The sequence below is a fragment of the Chanos chanos genome, chromosome 8 (genome assembly GCF_902362185.1).
Source record: "Chanos chanos chromosome 8, fChaCha1.1, whole genome shotgun sequence".
In the NCBI taxonomy this organism is placed as follows: Eukaryota; Metazoa; Chordata; class Actinopteri; order Gonorynchiformes; family Chanidae; genus Chanos; species Chanos chanos.
In genome coordinates this window covers 15,862,331-15,875,855 of record NC_044502.1, presented here as the reverse complement: position 1 = coordinate 15,875,855, position 13,525 = coordinate 15,862,331, and the positions used below count along the sequence as shown (strand labels likewise).

The 13,525-nt window shown below is 46.5% G+C and overlaps 1 protein-coding gene and 1 pseudogene across 1 annotated transcript; one reads left to right on the top strand and one right to left on the bottom strand.

The window, feature by feature from the left end:
• Window positions 1–13,525, top strand: part of LOC115819351 (uncharacterized) — a 91,206-nt pseudogene that overhangs the window by 10,706 nt on the left and 66,975 nt on the right.
• LOC115818301 (trace amine-associated receptor 4-like) lies at window positions 859–1,899 on the bottom strand. The gene has a single exon (XM_030781649.1). The coding sequence runs from the start codon at window positions 1,897–1,899 to the stop codon at window positions 859–861; it is 1,041 nt and encodes a 346-aa protein (XP_030637509.1).

Genomic DNA, 13,525 nt, shown 5'->3' with positions numbered 1-13,525 from the left:
GCCCACTGTTCATTTCCCTCTAGAATGACCATGTTCCTCTTCATCTGAGTATTAACATATGCAGTTCACTGAACTGGTTACTATGAGTCGCTTACATAGGACCCTTTCTCAGTCACTACCCTGTAAAATACTGAGAATTTTATACCATAACGGCAAACCTTTGGTCCTTGTTTATCTGTCTGTCCCAGTTTCCATGTATGATTCTGCCCTGGTTAATTGTTATCTGAACTTTGTCTGACAGTGTTTCTTTGGTGTTGTCCCTATATTGTCACTTCCTGCTAGTTATGAACTTGGCCAGTTCCACTGAGCACTGTTTTTGAATTGTGTCTTTGATTTGAGTGAAATTCCTCTTCATTAAAGATCATGTCCCTAGCCACTGCACAACTTGTATGGTCAAATTTAGTGCATCCTGCAAGCAAGTGAAGTAGAACAGTTGCATACACTTAGAGTTTGTTCCACTTATAATATTTCTGCCATTTAACATAGGGGACATATGCACCTATAATCTGTGGACCTCTAATTAGCGCCAATCAGGTGAAATTCAGAAGAACCTTGATAAAATGCAGATAGGATCAGTCAAACAAATATGTGAATTTGTGTGGTCCTCAGGGTGTCTGGTCCAGTTTCACTTTTAAGTCCTTTTTTTCTATGTTGAACATTTCCACGAATGTTGTCTATGTAAGAGTGACTCATATCAGATCTCTACAAGTGATCTCCACAAATACCTGTAAGAGACATACTTTATTAAGAACCATATTTTGAGTGTACTCTTTTTGATACAGACCCAGCAGTCATCCAGTAATAAACAAAACATTTTGCTATGTTGAAAAGATAAATATGCTGAAATTTATACAGTGATCATAAAGACAGCAGAATAACTGAGGTAATCTTGAGGCTAAAAATCTTTCCTATTATAATTTTAAATGCATTTTGAAAATGTGGATAGAAGAACGCATAAATGATAGGGTTACACGTAGAATTAAAGTAAGCAAACCAGACAAGAGCATCAAAAATACCAACAGGTGTCATAAAGTTAATAAAAGGATCAATAATAGTAGTAATAAAATAGGGTAGCCAGCAGAAGAGAAACACTCCCATTACAATGGCCAATGTTTTAGCAGCCTTCCTCTCTCTCTGCTCTGATGCTTGGTTCTTTAGTTCATGAAAAGACACTGTGGCCATTCTATCAGATATGACCTTGGCATGTTTCTGAGCAACATAAAAAATCTTAACATACAAGAAGGTCATTACAGCTCCTGGAATGAAGAAAGCCACAAGAGAAGCAATGATGCTCCACTCTTTGTTAAAAAACAAGGCACAACTTCCTACACAAGAACTCATCAATATGAGTGCCTCCAAACCCACTGCATTCACCTCTGAGAACACAACCCCAAAACCAAACACAAAAGCAAACAACCAGATGATGCCAATACACATGATCACCTTAATTATGGGAACAGCTGTCCTGTATTGTAAAGGATGACAGATGGCCCAATACCTGTCAATTGATACCAAACACAGGTGCAGTATAGATGTAGTGCAGAACATCATGTCTAGACTGGAATGGACTTTGCAGAAATGTTTCCCCAAATACCAGCATCCTTCAACCGATCTGACCATACTGAAAGGCATAACAAAGCAGCCTAAACAACAATCGACCACAGTCAAGGAGCGGAGAATGAAATTGGTGGGACTGTGTAGCTGTTTGAAATGTGATATAGCAATTATGACCAGAAGGTTTCCACACACGGTCATTAGAATGGTGGTTAGCATAAATGCATACATGGCCACCCTTGTAACATACAGTCTGAGTGTTCGAGGACAGGAGCCTTGCAGATGAGGAAAACAGAATAACACAGCTGCCATATCACCAGTCTGATTCATGTCTGTGTTCTCCATCAATACCTGTGATGGTTTGTGTAAGACTAGATAAAGCGTGTTTGCTACTTGGAATCTGCAAATAAAAACACACAGGGAACAGTTCTTACATAAATACAACATTTCTGTGTCATTTTTCTGAAGGAAGATGTGAGGGTAGAATTAAATGCATTGTATTTAAAAAGTCTACTGTCCTAAAAAAAAAAAAGAATAAACAAAAAGTCTGAGCATTTCATACTTCACAAGGAATTACTTTCAAAGAACAAGCTTGTTGCAAATATTCCTTACATACAAGACAATGGTAATGGTGTGGTTCTTTTGTAATGCAGATTTTAGAAAATATGGTAGAACATACCTACAAAATTACAGATACATTGACAGCTCATAAACTCATAAATATTCAGTTCCTCTAACCCAGACCTGTACGCAATCACATCTTACTGAAATCTCATAATGTCTAGTGCCTGTATCTGCATGCCCATCCTCTTTATTTCTAGCCTTTTTGTTTTTTTAATGAACATGAGTTTGCAGAATGAAACATGCACACACAAATGAAAAAGAAACATTCAGTATTACGTCAGACTGATATCCAGTCAAATTAATCCATTTCATCTGGGAGCCTCACAAGCAATGCTCTGCAATATTTTTTTTTCCCACGGAAGTTTTCCATAGCACTTTTTTTTCTGAAAACAGAAAATGATAGTGGTTCTCTGACACTTATTTATTGGTACTTTCTATTTCTAAAGATATTTTTCCCCTTCATAACTAGCATTTCTCACAATGTGCTATTTATATATTACCTACGTATTACCTATGTATGTCTAGCTAAAACTCAATTAAATATTGAACTGCTTAATGGCAAAACTAGACCTTAATGTGTCTAGCAATAAATTCAAATACTTCATCATCACTGTTTTATACATAAAATTACAAATACTCTCTGTTTACATTATGCACCAGTCAGTGAAACGTAAATGGGAAAGTGCACTCACCATTGTCTGATATGAACGATTTCGAGATTGAAAATAATATATTATAAGCAGTCCTGCTAGGTCAAATGTATTGTAACAGAGTTCTGTTACCGTTATTTCCTGGGCTGGTACAGGGCATGCTGGGAGTGGATTTCTGTTGTGGTTTCGATTAGTAAAGAAGTTTTCTTGTTGAGATTGTGCATTGTTCTGTACTGTTTATGGTGTGTACTTGTTGTCTGTGGTTATCAACTGGGGAATGTCTGAGACATGTTGTGTCACCGTTTTGTAGTTCAGTAGAGCACATGGGTATATAGCAGGGATGTAGTCAAGACAAGGCAAGTTTATGATGTTAGATGCTGATATGTTGGCAAGTCTGCAGTCCTGACCATTGTTACACTGGTGTCAGAAGTGGGATGGCAGATTCTACTGAATTCAGATCTTGGCTGTCTGCTGCCTTAAAGGAGAATTTCATGGATGAGAGAGATGATGAGAAGACTCATGATGTCAGTGAGAAGATCTTCTCTGTACCCCAACAGAAACGCTTGAAGATGTGTATCATCCAGATGAAAACAGTGTTCATCCCGTTGGCCAGGGGGACAACAGTGGTGGGGAGATCTGGCTCAGGTCATCCATGCGCCAGGCGCGAAGCGATAAGGTGACCCTGGAAGCTGAAGTTACACCGTTGCTGGGAGCCGGTGGAAGCACGGTACGGAGGAAGACGGGCCGTGCTAGCAGCCAGAGGGACCGCACGCTCCAGCAGCAAGCGGAGATGGTACAGCGCCTGCAGCAGCAGATTAACAAGATGGAGCGCGCTCTCTCACACCTCATGCTGCCACCAGACCACACAGTGAACCCCAGCCTGAGGTATCCTGAGCAGCCAACAACATTTCCAAAACTGGGGCGGTATGACGGTACCAGCAGCTGGGAGGCGTACCTTTTTCAATTTAATCTGGTGGCAGCTGCCGTGAAATGGTGATGACCATGGGCTGTCGCTTGGCTCAATCACCCCTGCTGCTGCCATCTTTGCTAGTTTGGCCTCTACCTCCTGGAATTTTGCTAATGGCAGGCATCTGGGATGTTGTCGTATTGGAGCAGCATCAGCAGTATTTATGCTGTGTGTCACAATATCGGTACGGGTGCACTCACCGTCTGTGGCTGCAAACTGATGGCGGTATTCCGTCAGCAGGCTTTTGAGCTCCCGCTGCTCTTCTGGTGTCAGACCCTCTCTGCTCCGCTCCCACAGGTCCTCCAAGGAAGCTGCGGCCTCTGTAGAAATGTCCTCCCAGGTAGGTCCATCATCCATGCCTAGACTCTCTACTGTCGTTGAATCATTCACTGTGCAAGATGTCGGATCTGGTGTGTTGAGTGCTACCAGGGCATCACCCACTGACAAGATGCACCTCCCCACATCTACTACAGCCCCCACTGCTTCCAAACAGTCCACCCTTAAGATACAGTCCTCCATTATGTCAGCCAACCAGAATTCTGCTTCTATATGGCTATCACCCAACCCCAGTGACAAGGTGCACCAGCCTTGCATTGGTGCCAGATCACCAGTCACTGTCTCCATGACCCTATTGGCTGGACGGAACTCAACATGAGGTAACACATCAGGCCTCACCAGACTGATATCTGACCCAGTGTCCACGAGAGCCCTGCAATGCACCCCTTGGAGATGGCACATCACTCGCAGGGTGCCTCCATGGCCCAGCCGGCCCACACTCAGTCGTTCTGGTTCTTCCGGGGAAGGAGGGGGCATACAGGTCAGCTTGTCCCCGGTTACACTGACCCGTTGTCATTTCCCGGCGCTGACCCTGGGGGGAGGGCGGTTGCTGGGGCACTGTCGTTGCAGATGTCCAAGCTCCCCACAGGCCCAGCACCGCTTTAGCTCCTTTGGACGTGCTGCACTCACTACAGGGTGACCCTCTGGCATCTCGGTTGCTGCTCTTACCACAGGATGACGCATGGCTGATCCGGCCCCATCCATCAAGATGGCCTCTATTTCCTCTGCTTGGTGCAGTGCCTCTTAGTGTTGCAGGATGGCCCAGGCGCACCTGCTGCCGCAGTTGACCCGGCCTTAGACCTCTCAAAAACACATCCAATGCTAGGCTCTGGACTGATGCTGGAGGTAACATAGGGTAGGCCCGGCTGGCTAGGCGTAAGACATCAGCGGCCAGCACACCTAGTTTTTCTTTATCCTGCCTGCTGCGCTGGTGAAACTGGTCCCTCAAACCCAGGACAGATACAGGCTTGCCAAACCGCCGTTGCAGGGCTGCCACCATCACAGCATAGGAGACCCCTCCTTGGTGGCTAATGTCCAGCAAAGCTTGGCGAGCCAGCCCCTCCAGTGCTGTAGCTAGGCTAGCTGCTTTCTGGGAATCAGTCCTGTTGTGCCAGTCACAAGGAAAGACGGCCGATTAAGGTTGTGTGTTGACTATCGACGTTTAAATGAGGTGACACAGAAAGACTCTTACCCAGTTCCCAGAGTCAACGAAGCCCTCGATTCAGTAGCCGGGTCATGTTGGTTCAGTTCACTTGACCTTAGAAGTGGGTATTGGCAGGTGGAACTGACTCCAGAAGCCCGACCCAAAACAGCATTCTCCATTGGCTTGTGGCAATTCACAGTCATGCCATTTGGCCTCTGCAATGCCCCGGCCACCTTTGAACGCCTCATGGAGAAAGTCTTGAGCCCTCTGTCACGCTCTGCCTGTGTGATCTATCTGGATGATGTTTTGGTTCATGCTGCTGACTTCACTTCTGCACTGGACAACCTCCGTAAAGTGTTTGAGTGCCTCAAGATGGCAAACCTCCGCCTTAATCCCAAGAAGTGCACCCTGCTGCGAAAAGAGACACGCTTCCTGGGGCACATAGTGGGGCCCCACGGAGTCTCAGCAGATCCTGACAAAGTCAGAGCAGTGCAGGAGTGGCCCATCCCCTGTAGCAGAAAAGAGGTTCGGGGGTTTCTTGGCCTTGCTTCATACTACCGCCGATTCATCCGGTCCTTTGCTGATGTGGCCAAGCCATTGCATAGGCTGCTGGAGAAAGGGCGAGACTTTCAGTGGGACTCAGACTGTGAGCAGGCGTTCCTAGCACTCCGGCAAGCCTTGGTAAATGCACCCATTCTGTCCTTACCCAAACCCGGCCAGCTCTTTATTTTGGACACAGATGCCAGCGAAAACGGAGTCGGTGCAGTGCTGTCACAGTGTACAGATGGGGAACATGTGATTGCTTATTACAGTAAGTCTCTGAGCCCAGCGGAATGAAATTATTGTGTAACCAGACGTGAGCTGCTGGCTGTGGTGCTTGCTGTCCGACACTTCCTACTGAGGAGTGACCATGCTGCCCTCCGTTGGTTACTCAGTTTCAGGGAACCGGAGGGGCAAGTAGCCCGGTGGATTGAAATTCTGCAAGGGTATGACTTCCATATTGAACACAGAGCAGGACTGCTACACAACGTAATGCAGATGCGCTCTCATGCCGACCCTGTGCAGAAGGGGCCTGCCGACACTGCTTGAGGCTGGAAGAGAGGGAACAGCACAGGGGGCAGGTAGCTCAGGTGAGAACCCAGCACACACCTAGGCCACTGGATGGAATGTCAGTGGAAGAACTGCGAGAGCTCCAGGAGGCAGACCCGGACCTGGGGCCAGTGGTGAGGTGGAAACAGGGAGGGGTGAGGCCTGGACGGGAGGAGAGTGCACCAGTGTCCCCAGCCATTAAAGCACTGCTTGGGCAGTGGAACTCCCTAAGCCTGCGCGAAGGAGTGCTGTACCGGGCCTGGCATGTGCCCGGTGACCAGGTTGTCTGGCAGTTGGTTGTGCCCAAGTCCCTGCGAGAGAGAGTGATGAGGGCAGTGCATGGGGCCTAGGGAGCCGGCCACTTTGGTTTTTACAAGACATTACGGAAACTGCAGGGGAAGTTCTACTGGGGGCGACACCACAAAGATGTGGAAACATTCTGCCGCCAATGTGATGAATGCGTAGCCAAGAAGGGACCAGCTGGGCAATCACACGCACCCCTGCAGCGGCACCAGGTTGGTGCCCCTATGGAGAGAGTTGGAGTGGATGTACTGGGGCCCTTTCCCCTGTCAGAGAGGGGAAATCGTTACGTCCTTGTGGCTATGGATTATTTTTCAAAATGGCCAGAGGCGTATGCGATCCCTAACCAAGAAGCGAGCACCATCCTTGACTGCCTCCTAGAGGGCATGTTCACCAGATTCGGCATCCCAGTGGAGATTCATAGTGATCAAGGACGCAATTTTGAGGCACAGATATTCACTGAGCTCTGCGAGCGGCTGGGTATCAGGAAGACCAGAACTACACCTCTCCATCCTCAAAGTGATGGGTTGGTAGAGAGGTTCAATCAGACCCTGGCCACCCAACTGGCTATCTTAACCTCTGATGACCAACGGGACTGGGACCAACACCTGCCTCTCATTTTGTTTGCCTACCGATCTGCAGTACAGGAGTCCACTGTGTGCACCCCAGCAGAGCTTATGATGGGGAGGGAGTTGCGGACGCCTGTAGATCTTATTTTTGGACGACCACCTGAGACCACAACATCCAGAGCCGCAGGACTGGACTATGTTCATCGGCTGCAGAATCGCACGGATGCCGTGCATGCAGTGGCCCGAGAGAGCCTAGCCCATGCTGGATTTTGTCAAAAGAAAGCATACGATGCTTATGGTAAAGGGCGGGAGTTCCAAGAGGGCGAAAGGGTGTGGGTGTTCAATCCTAGACGCAAGAAGGGACGTTGTCCTAAGCTTGATAGCGACTGGGAGGGGCCATGCCAGGTAATAGAGAAAATCTCTGATGTAGTGTATAAGGTAAGAATGAGGGCAAGACAGCGGGCAGTGGTGCTTCACAGGGATCGTCTGGCCCCATACTCGGGCTCGGCGGGGGCTGCTGATACTGCTGAAATGGGGCCAGAAGTAGACAATGCTCAATTAACACCACAACCTGGTAGCAGCAGGGTCAGCGAAACAGCCGATGTCTACTGGGGGTCAGCGGCTCAGCAGGAGCCTGCAGCTTCCTTGGTAGAAGGTTCCTCGGCAGGGGGAGTGGACTCTCCCATCAGCACAGTACCACTGGAGCAATGCCGCCCAGCCAGGCACAGACAGCCTCCTCGCCAACTCAGAGACTTTGTGTGTAGCCATTGAAGTGCAAACGGGACGTTTGACCCTTGTGGCGGGGGGCAGTGTAACAGAGTTCTGTTACCGTTATTTCCTGGGCTGGTACAGGGCATGCTGGGAGTGGATTTTTGTTGTGGTTTCGATTAGTAAAGAAGTTTTCTTGTTGAGATTGTGCATTGTTCTGTACTGTTTGTGGTGTGTACTTGTTGTCTGTGGTTATCAACTGGGGAATGTCTGAGATATGTTGTGTCACCGTTTTGTAGTTCAGTAGAGCACATGGGTATATAGCAGGGATGTAGTCAAGACAAGGCAAGTTTGTGATGTTAGATGCTGATATGTTGGCATTTGACTGAGTGAAAACTCTCATCAGTAAAAAGGTCTGTTCAGTTATACAAACTCAAGTCTGCAGTCCTGACCATTGTTACAGTATCAAGGATGAGGGCAAAATTCCCTTAAGTTTTATTTGTGTACCTTGTTTTTCAGACATTAACAGGAATTGCTATACTGAATCTTAAGACTGAAGTCCTCAGTGAGTATGCATGAAATGACTGTGTTTATGTAACCTGTGTGCACATGGCAATATGAATTCATTTTTCTAATTAATGAGTCAAATAAAGCTGCAAGCACCGATAATGTAGGCCAAGCAGAAATCATGAACCATGGAACCCTGATAGAATGTGAAACAATGTTGAAAGTGTTTGGCTGTGGTAGTGAAGTTCCTGTGTTTAATCTAATTTATGTTTTTTTGTGCTATGTCTTTAGGCGCTTTCGCACCGGAGGAACTTTTCCATAGTTCTTAGAACTGTTGGAGAAAGTACCCCCTTTTTCGCGTGTTCGCACCGCAGGAACTTAGAACTATCATAGTTCTTAGAACGCTGTTTTGAGGGGCTTTTTTAGCTCCTCCTTCAGGGTAGGTACTTTTGCAGCGCAATAGGAACCTTGTGTACAGCCATTGGTCGAGACGCAGGTATACGATGATTGCGACCGCCATTTTTAAAGATCCGTGCACAATATAAAGTCTTAGAACGTATTTTATTTTGCTTTTGATATTCATGTCTCAAAATGTCTGGAATTGTAGGAGGGGGCACATGGTTTTTATGTTTTATTTTACCGGTATTTTATATCCCCCAACAATGACCATTTTGCAACGTCCAATGTATATTTGTACATTGAAGAGGTAGCGTACACTCCGCTTCGGTAGGTGCTTGTGTGTCCGCTTGTGTGGCTGTGATCCGCATTTTAACCTAAAATAAGAATGTGTTTATCCAGCTTACGATTTTAGGGCTGCGGCGGGGAAAAAGGAAAAAAAAAAAAAAAACCACGATGCCGCGAGCAAGGGTCAGGCACAAGCGCTATGCTAGCACCCGAAAAGTACTATGCCCATCAAGTCATTCACTGCTACTGCGGTGGTAAATGCATAAATGCATTGGGAAATTATTTTTTCCATTGGACTGGGTCTATCGCCATACAGTTTATTTTCGTTAATGAGAAGGCAGTTATAGGTTATCTAATGTGCAATCAATATTTCTGTCATTCAAATTCAATAAAACTCATTGCGTATACTGTAGTCTAGTTTGTCAATTTCTTTTGCAGCAGTAACGGTTCTTTTTTTCCTTTTGGAGGTATTTAAAAGGTCTTAAAAGTCATTAAATTTGTACTTCAAAATGTGCAGCTATCCTGGTTAGTCGTAAACAACAGCTCTTAGCTGCTATACCGTCAGCCGGCTTACATCACTTCAGCGTTCCTACTGGCGGTGCGAAAGCAAACAGAAAAAAGGCCCTAGAACAAATGTAGTTTTAGGGGAAGCTCCACGGGGGGTAGTTCCTATCGAATTAGACCCTAGAACTGTTCGGTGCGAAAGCGCCTTTTGTGTATGGTATCAGTATCAGAAAGATATCATGCTTGTGTGTGTGTTTGTGCGTGTATGTGTTTGTAGGTCCTGGTGGAGATACAGTGTCCTGTAATGTTTATGAATGGTTATCTGGAGTACTGCATGAGCTCGAAGTGAATGATGGCACTACGGAATCAGCATCATGCAGCTTTGAATTCCGACTCAACTCCACAAACTTTTTAAGATGTTTGATCACCCCACTGCTGGACAAGACGGGGGGATCAGCTTTGAAATGGATTTGGCCTATCATGGTGATGTGCATAACCTCCAGTAGTATGTGAAGATGTCCATTTCTATGTGCAATCTGTTATGTGATAGAAGAAAGCATTGCCTGTCCAACTCTACAGCTCAATCATTCTGTCCTGGTACATCACTGAAAGCATCGCAGCCACTGTTAGTCCATGTCAGATGGGAAATCATGGTTGCACTATAGTATGCCTTCCATACTGACCCAAGTAGTCCAGAGACACCACCCAATAAGATTTATGCTTCTGCAAGTACTTGTCCCCAGCTTCTGGAATGGGTATATACAACACTCTTTTCAGGACACCCAGGCACTTCTGAGATATTCTGGTGGCCTATCATCACTGACTATGTCAACAACTGTCATTTCTTGTCCGGTGTGTGCCCTGCTCTAATGGCCCATTACCTAACAGGAGGCTAGAAATTCAACCTGTTCCCCAATGGCTATCATCACATATCTAGGGGTTTTATTAATGACCTACCTTAGTCAAAAGGCAAAAGCACTACCCTAGCTACTGTGAACAGATTCTGCAAAATGTGCTGTTTAATACCTCTCCCAGGCCAGTCTATCACTACGGAGCTGGTGCAATATCTCTTTAATCATATTTTTATGTTTTTGGGGATCCCAGAGGACACTATGTCAGACAGGATGCCACAGTCCATATTTCAAGCATGGAGAGTATTCTGCAAGTACCACTGTGTGAAAAGAGGTGTATCCGGACTGGAATACTCCTGTATAGTCCCGGATACTCCACAGCTAATCGGCTGTATCCGGCACTTTGCAGCTCTGTTACGCGGCATGGAACACTCCTGAATATGTATCAGGTTTGGGGGTCTGCCTAGAGCCCTTAGTTGCCTCGGTGAATAATCCCTTGGGGGTGCTTGCAAGGGAACATTTGCACTTCACACCTTGGGCCACCAGGTATCCTGCAATTGGTCAAAAGTCACTGCGTGAAAAGTGGTGTTTTCGGAAATATCCGGACAAAGTAAACTTTTGCTAAACCTGCTGTTTTCCGGAGGTATTCGGATGCCCGCAGAACTTTGTCTTGCGGACCCCTCCCTGTGCAGCTGGATCATGGACTTCCTGACGGGCAGACCCCAGGCAGTAAGGATCGGTGGCATCACCTCCTCCACACTAACACTCAGCACTGGTGCCCCCCAAGGATGTGTGCTCAGCCCCCTGCTGTTCTCCCTGTTCACCCACGACTGCACAGCCTCACAAAGCTCCAACACCGTCATCAAGTTCGCCGATGACACCACCATCATCGGCTGCATCACTGATGGTGACGAGACTGCTTACAGAGCTGAGGTGAGAGTCCTGACATTGTGGTGTCAGGACAACAACCTCCTGCTCAATGTCAGCAAGACCAAGGAGCTGATCGTGGACTACAGGAGACTGCAGGGAGAGGGACACACCTCCATCCACATCGCGGGGGTGCAGCAGTGGAGAGGGTCAGCAGCTTCAGATTCCTGGGGATTAACATCAGCGAGGATCTAAGCTGGTCACACCACACAGGAGTGGTTGTGAAAGCAGCAAGACAGCGGCTCTTCCTCCTCCGACGACTGAGAAGGTTCGAGATGGACCCCAGGATACTCACCAACTTCTACAGGTGCACCATAGAGAGTATCCTGACTGGTATGGCAGCTGCACCGCTCACGACCGCAAAGCTCTGCAGAGGGTGGTCAGATCAGCGCAGCGCATCACCAGGACTGAGCTGCCAGCCATCCAGGACCTCTACATCCAGCGCTGCAGGAGGAAGGCACAGTGGATCCTCGCTGACCCCAGCCATCCCAGCCACAGACTGTTCACGCTCCTGCCATCCGGCAAACGGTACAGGAGCATCCGGACCCGTACCAGCAGGTTCAGAGACTTTTTCCCCCAAGCAGTCAGACTTCTGAACCACTGACACTACACTTGCAGACACTGCTTGGACCCTCGAACCCTCAGACCCTTAGACTGATAACTGTCTACATACATTGCACTAATGACTCAATATTGCACTGTTCATCTACCCAATCCGATACTGTGTACACCACAACTGTCTATGCTGCTGCACATGCTGTTGCACATGCACTTTAAGACTGTTCCACTCAGGACTGTTCACCCACTACACTCTATACTCCTACTCTTATACCTCTTATATTTTATATTTCTACGGTTCTGTACATTCTATTTATGCACATGTACATAATTCTCCCTTATATATCTCCCTATAGAACCCCTATATTTACCTTTATTGTTCTTTCATTAGTATTACTGTTATTTAACTGCTACACTTTGCAAGATGAGCTGGCCCTGAGCCCAAGAATTTCATTGCTGATAATGATGTTTACATTGTTATCTAGTAAATGACAATAAAACTTGAAACTTGAAACCCTATCACTTTCACCCCAAGTAAAGGACAGCTGCATAACCATCAAATATGTAATTAATGAACCTCTCCTTTAGACTTAAAATTTTAAAATTATGTTTTCAGTGTGTTCCCATTACAACGGCCAGTGATTTAGCAGCCTTCCTCTCTCTCTGCTCTGATGTTTGGTTCTTTACTTCATTAAAAGTCACTGTGGCCATTCTATCAGTTAAGACCCTGGCATGTTTTCTAGTGACATGAAAGATCTTAACATACAGAAAGATCATTATAGTCCCCGGAATGAAGACTGTGACTCGAGAAATAATAATGCCCCGCTCTTTGTTAAAAGATGGAGCACAGCTGCCTATACAGAAATACATTAAGATGAGACTCTCTAAACCCACTGTAGTTACCGTGGAGAACACAGTCCCAAAGACAAAGACAAAACAAAAGCAAACAATCGGATGATGCCAATACACATGATCACCTTACAAACTGTTACAGTTGTCCTGTATTGTAAAGGATGACAGGTGGCCCAGTACCTGTCAGCTGAAACTAAACATAAGTGTAGTCTTGATGGGGCCCTACTAATTTCTACATAATACCACACTGCACCACACTATACAACACTATACCACATAAACACCTACCACACTACACCACACTGTACCACACTACACTACAATACACCACACTGTACCACACTACACCACACTGTACCACACTACACCACACTGTACCACACTACACCACACTTTACCACCCTACACCACACTGTACCACACTATATCAGACTGTACCACACTACACCACACTACACCACATTGTACCACACTGCACCACACTGTACCACACTGTACCACACTATACCACACTACACCAAACTACACCACACTGTACCACACTACAGAACACTGTACCACACTACACTACATTGGACCACACAGTAGGGGTTGCCATGCCCGTAGACCATACTACCCATAATTCTCGGCTTGACCGCATGGGTAATCTGAACCCATCTTCTCAGCTTTCACTGTAACAGTATTGGATACAGCAATGGAGC